Source organism: Cinclus cinclus, chromosome 18, assembly GCF_963662255.1.
Source record: "Cinclus cinclus chromosome 18, bCinCin1.1, whole genome shotgun sequence".
NCBI classification, from domain to species: domain Eukaryota; kingdom Metazoa; phylum Chordata; class Aves; order Passeriformes; family Cinclidae; genus Cinclus; species Cinclus cinclus.
Window position 1 is genome coordinate 3,821,972 of NC_085063.1, and position 6,317 is coordinate 3,828,288.

The following is a 6,317-nucleotide window of genomic DNA, read 5'->3' on the forward strand; positions in this document are numbered from 1 at the left end:
TCCAGCTTCAGAGTTGAAAGAAACAGATCAGGAAACTGAATTTAAATTACACTTGTGATCAAATACTTCCTTTGTCCCAAAACTAATACCTCCTATCTTCTCTTTCTCAGGTTTTGGCAAGCAAGGGCTGTTGAAAGTTTCCTGCGAGGCACCACCTCCTATGCAGACCAGATGTTCCTCCTCAAGAGAGGACTCCTGGAGGTAAATAAGTTTGTCAGGCATCCTCCATAGCAATCAAGAAGGATTTTTCTGCAGTGAACAAAAAGTGGATAAAAAATTGGTATTTAATATTATGCTGGGATTAAAACTCAGTGGGGAGATGAAGGCCACTGGACCTGCCCCCTTGCAGTAGTAGGGGAATAAACACTAAAGGAGATAAATCAGGATCCCAGTTTACTGGAGAAATCACAATAGATACAACAATAATAATAATAATAAATAAAAAACTACCCCTTATTCTTGTGTAACCATGACAAATACTGGGAACACTTAGAAAAAATACCTGTGAATTCTGCTTGTGGCATCCAGATATATTACCTGATTTGTATAACCTGCATCACTGGGAAGTTATTTTAACAGGAGACTCAATCTGAATTCTTGTCTTTAGTTTGGTGGTGTGACAGTCAGACATCCAAGAACTTGCAGATAAATGCTTGAGATACTGATTAAATCAGAGTCTGTGTTGTGCTGCTGGCTTGGACTAGGCTGTGGCAATAACATGTTTTCCTCCCCTGCCAGCATATCCTCTACTGCATTGTTGATAGTGAGTGCAAGTCACGGGATGTGCTTCAGAGTTACTTTGACCTTCTGGGAGAGCTGATGAAATTCAATATTGATGCATTCAAGAGGTTCAACAAGTACATCAACACAGATGAGAAGGTAAATATTTGTAAAAACTGCCCCCTGTGGCTCAAATTACACCCTTTTATAACCAAACATAGCACTAAACCTCAGATTCATTTGGGTTTGATGTGGTTTTAGAGCTTGGGGCACAATAAACATGAAGGGATGAATTGCCAAAGTCCCTCAGTGTTTTCAGCAGTGCTCCAGCTGTCCTGAGTTGGTCAGCAAACATCACCCTGTTCCATGATCAGGCAGGTCTAAGGTCAGGCTCAAGGGTAGTAGAACATTTCCTGTGAAGCAGCCAAATTTCCAGTTAAGTGGTAGTTGTGGACATTGAGACAGCTCCAAGAAATCTTTTACTGAAGCTTGCAGTGGGAATTCCCTCATGAATAAGGCTTAAAATACTTAATACTGCAAACAGACATAGATATTCGATGTTACTTGAATTTAGAGATGTTTTAAGAAGCCATGGCTTATGTAATTAATTATAAAATTGAGCTGCAGATCAATGGACAGCTCTGTGCAAAGTGGTTTCATGCTCTTGTCCACCTTGGACATACAGCATCAACTGGTAGGTAGTTTCTGAATGGCCTTATACTCTTGCTTTTGTTACTGTAATTTTTCTTTCATCGCTGTTAGGTCTGGGAGACCTTGGAGAAGGGATGTCTAAATGCATTTAGAAGAAATCTGTATTTATTTTGGGGGTCTTTGTCTAGTAAACTAAACATTCTAGAGAATGTTTTTTATTTCCTATGTGCTTCCTGTTTATCTCTAACTGGGTTTAATTCTCATTCTGTGTGACTCCCTCACTGTATTCCTCCCTAGTGCTGTCTGTTTGTACAAAATCAGTAGGAGAACATGGAGCTGCAGGAATTCCCCCTCTTTCAAAACAAATAGTGTATGAAATCTCACTTTGATTGGAGTGACATAGCTTCAAAAGAGATTTTAGGGATGCTGGGATGGCATTTTTCCTTTCCAGTGTGTTTTTAAGGGATCCTTTGTTCAGCCCTCAGTGCCAACGTTGGCTTAGGCTGGGTGAGTCAGGGCTGGGAGTGATGTCTCCTCTTACCTTGTTAACGATACAAAAAGGTGATGAACCTTAATATGATATATTTAAAACTTTTAAATTCAACACTAAAAAGTTTCTGTTCAGTTCCAGATATTTTTAAATCAGATCAACAGCTCTCTGGTGGACTCAAACATGCTCGTTCGCTGCATCACACTGTCCCTGGACCGCTTTGAGAATCAGTCTGATGCTAAAGGTGAGCAGGAAGCAATGGGGTGGGACTGGGGGGTGTTCAGTGGTGAAAATGGTCAATTTAAATCTGGGCTTTGACACCTTGGGGGGTTAGACAAGGAAACGCCACCCTGACAGTTTGAGCACCAGTTCTTACTGCCCCAGTGCTCGGATCAGCATGTCTGAACCTGCAGCACCTGGTGATTGTGTTTCTCCTCTTGCTGCAGTTGCAGAAGTCCTGTCCGAGTGCCGCCTGCTGTCCTACATGTCCCAGATGTCCATGAGAATGTCCTTCCTCTTCCGTCTCATCAACATTATCCACGTGCAGACACTTACACAGGTAAAGAGCTGGCAGGGACCTTGCAGTTTCCTTACTGGGACTGGAGTGATGAGCAGGGAGGAGCCTGGTTTCCCTGGAGGACTCCCATGTCCCTTTTTCCTTGCTAGGTGCAGGAACACCTCCACTGTGTGCTTTCCACAGGCTTGTTTTATAGGAATGTGTATACAGCAGGTGTCTTGGTATTTAGATTTTTTTGCTGTGTCATTTTTACTTTCAGGAAAATGTCAGTTGTTTGAACACAAGTTTAGTTATCCTAATGCTGGCCCGAAGGAAAGAAAAGCTCCCTTTTTATCTGCGCACCTTGCAACAGATGGAATACACAGAAAAATACCCTGGCTTCATCCTGAACAACTTCCACAGTCTCCTGCGATTCTGGCAGCAGCATTACCTCAACAAGGATAAAGACAGCACCTGCTTAGAAAATGTATGTGATCCCCTTAGCATGGCAGGAGTCAATCACAGCAGCATCTGTCTGCCAGTCCCCTGGCAGAAATGGGAGGTTGAGAAGGGAAAGAAGGGAGGAAGTTCTACCCCCTGTAACTCCTGTGGTGCTTTTCCTACCTCATAGTCAGGCTGCCACAAGGCAGGTTCTGGGCTTCCAGAACAGAGCCTGGGGTCTTGGCTCTGGCACACAGAAGTGAGACTTGCCAGTGCCGAGTGGGGTGGAGAGGCAGAGCTGGCAGGATAGCCAGGGAGGTGGGGAAGCAGGACAGAATCCAGTTCCCAGACTAGTTAGCACCTTAGCCACACTGTTCCCTCTTCCTGGTGTGGCAGACAGTGTAGGAAAAATATCTGATGTAGCTGCTGGAAGCCAAGGGAACAGCCTGCAGATTTCTGTGCCAGAGCTGGTTTGTCCTGGGTGACTGGTGGGTAGAAATAACCAGTTACCTAGTTATGTGGGTGACACATGGTCTGGTGTTGGGCTGCTGGGGTGGCCTTTTGGCTTTGAGGGAATAATGCAGGAGGGGTGTGAGCAGGGAGTGTTGGTTTTTGTGTCATCTCAGGAGCGGGAGCTACTTCCAGCCTCGGCGTATCTGTGGCACCACAGGGTCCCAGTTCGTGTTTGGACTGGAGAGTAAAGGAGAAGTTTGGGATTATGGGTGGCAGAGGCACTGGGAGTCCTTGTCTGCATCTGGAGAGTGGGCAGCTGGTTGTAGGGAGTGTAGTTGTTCAACACTCAGCCCTTCTGCTGGTCCCCAGGGAGGGAAGGCAGAGCGGGTAATCCAAAGTGTTGGTCACACTGGGGGGCTGAGCAGCTGGGGCTGAACAGGACGTGGTTTTCAGCTTTGGGAGATGTTTCCTGCCGTGGCCTCCACTCACCCCCTGTTGTCTGTGCCCACAGAGCTCCTGTATTAGTTTTACCTACTGGAAAGAGACTGTTTCGATACTGCTCAGTCCGGACCGGACGTCCCCCTGTGCCATAGTCAGCTACATCGACGAGGCGTACATGGACATTGACAGAGACTTTTCTGAGGAGTAATTCCCACCTCCAGCTTCTGATGGACAGCTCGGAGGGTCCCTCGCAGCCCGGGCGTTTTCAGGGATACGCCGTGTAGTGTGTGTGTGCAGCTTGGAGCTGCGGAGCGTCCCACCCCTGCCGTCCCCCAGCCCTGACCTCTGAGACTCGGACAGCTCTCTGGGCAACACATTCAGGGATGTATCTTCCAGTTTTTTTGGGATAAAAATAATCACCTGCACAAACCAGCCTGTATTATTTTTTTCCTCTCTCCCGGCCCGGTGGGGCTGGCAGAAGGGGTTTTGCTGACATGAGGGTTCTCTGGATGTGCCGGTTGAGGTGTGGCTCTCTCAGGGCTGCTAGCACGAGCAAGGTGAAAGGCACAGCAATTGCCCTCCAAGTGTGGGGTCGGTCCAAGGAGCCCATCTGAGCGGGACCCCACCACCAGTCACGTGCAAAGCTGCCACGAGGACTCCCTGCAGGTGTAACTCTTCTGCTGGGCTTTGGGGTTGGTTAGAGCATGAGTGTGTGTGCGTGCGTGTGATTTTAATTCCTGAGAGCCCCAGCTCCAGTCACCTCTTTGCCATCACCTTTTGGATCATTTGGTACTAAATCTGTCCGTGCATTAGGAGAGAACTTCTGCTCCTGCTGTCCTTACTGCAGATCCTTCCCATCCGGAGGTATTTTCGCAGTGCTGGAGAACAGAGACATTTCAGCAGTGGTGGAATTGCAACAGGGGTTGGCTTTTTCACGGAGTACTAGCATTAAAATGTACTAATTTTTTAAACTTGCGGCTTGTCCCTTCTTGGGTAACTAATCTGGTTTTAAAATCCTTTTCAGGACCATTGCTCTTGATGTTAACCTGCTATGCCTGGAAGTCTTATGTCAGTTTCTGCTTTCAGTCCTTAATATCAACACACGCATTAATCTTGGAAGTGCAATATTTACTGGAGATGTCCGTTTTTTTCCTGGATCTGTTTTAATCAGAATGTGTTAAATGCTGGGAATAAACACTCCTGGTTGAAAATAACTTTGTAGGATATGTTGGGAAAGGGGGAATGGGGTTTTGGCAGTCTTATTGCCAAACCTGCACATGCCCTGCCTGCTCACCAACACCATATTGCTCCAACGCATTCAGATACCCAGGAATGAGATACACTGCACTTAAGCCACTATATTTAAGTCAGAAACATGTCTTGCAGCTACAGCTCAAAGAAGCCCATTTTGAAACACACATCTGATTTTTTTTTTTTTAACATTTTCTAGTTTATTTGATGAGATTACTTCAGCTCTGTCCAGGCTCCAAAGGGTTGAGGATGTCCCAGAGCTGCAGCCTTTTGTCTCATTGCCAGCAGCATGAAACCCACCCTGAGGCTCCCTGTGCTGGAGCTGGAAGAGTGAAGGAGGTTCCAGCCCCAGGGGTAGGACTTCCCTGAACATCTCCCTTCTCCTTTCTCTTCTCCCACACCTCTGTCCTGCTGTGGGCTCACAGGGTGGTCAGAGCTGCTGAGCTTGTGCATAAAGCTAGAGCCTTGCAGGAGCTCCTGGGGATCCTGGTGTCCCTCCATGGGAGCTGCATCCCGCTCTGGTGAGGGTACCCTGGGGAGCTTCTTGCCATGGCAGCTTCACGTCTGTTCCTCACCAGGTCACTTCCACCCTTCCCTTCTCTCCACTCAGCTCATTTCTTTCTCATCTGTACTTTTTTTGTTCTTGGGTATTTGTATTTTTGGTGTATCTTTGCTTCTTCTAACTGTAATAGATGTACACTTTAAAAATAAATGCTTCAAATTAAAAGGCTTTTAAGTTAAGGGATACCTTTTCCACAGTGTAGTTAATCCACTGATTGCTGCTGTAACTCTGCAGCCTCACTCCCCTCTCTGTTTTAAAGACAGAGGGCCTGGGGGAAGCTGAGCTGTGCCCACACCATCTCTGGGGGTCCTCCCAGGCCTGGGAGCACAGGCTGGGCGTTGCTTTTGGGATGATTCAGCAGAGAAGGGCACAGGGAAGAAACCCCTGGCAGCTCCTCCAGGGGTGGAGCGTGCTGGGCTCCAGGGAGAAGGCTCTGCCCCAATGCACAGAGGGTCACAGGCAACTCCTAACTGGGGCCACATTCCTTTGGTATGTCTGCCCATTCCAGATGCCTGAAGAATCTCATGGTGATGAGATTGAGAGGGACCAGACCCATGGATGTGGCAGCAGGCTCTGGGCTGGGATGGGAGGGAGGTGGGACCTGCCCTGCACTAACAAATACCTCTGAAAATCTGCACTGTCCCCGTGGATTGCTGAGGTTCGTCCTGCCCTGATTAATGCTGATATGCTAACTGCAAATAAACATATTAAATGGAAACTATTAAAGAAATCTATTTTAAAGAAATGAGTGGAGATGTCTTTCTTTCCAGTGCCTTTCCCAAAGCCATAACCCCCTCCAGGGCTGTCTTAGA

At 47.1% G+C, this 6,317-nt stretch overlaps 1 protein-coding gene across 3 annotated transcripts in view; it reads left to right on the top strand.

Moving 5' to 3' along the window:
- TRPC4AP (transient receptor potential cation channel subfamily C member 4 associated protein) overlaps window positions 1-6,076 on the top strand; it is a 37,199-nt gene extending 31,123 nt beyond the window's left edge. For all 3 annotated transcript variants that reach the window (XM_062505307.1, XM_062505306.1, XM_062505308.1), the window contains 6 exons: window positions 111-201; window positions 739-879; window positions 1,997-2,105; window positions 2,308-2,420; window positions 2,638-2,844; window positions 3,763-6,076. In XM_062505307.1, the coding sequence (XP_062361291.1) occupies window positions 111-201; window positions 739-879; window positions 1,997-2,105; window positions 2,308-2,420; window positions 2,638-2,844; window positions 3,763-3,900 (799 nt within the window). In that variant the 3' untranslated portion in view covers window positions 3,901-6,076. The remainder of the gene's footprint in view (window positions 1-110; window positions 202-738; window positions 880-1,996; window positions 2,106-2,307; window positions 2,421-2,637; window positions 2,845-3,762) is intronic.
- The last annotated feature ends 241 nt before the right edge of the window (window positions 6,077-6,317 follow it).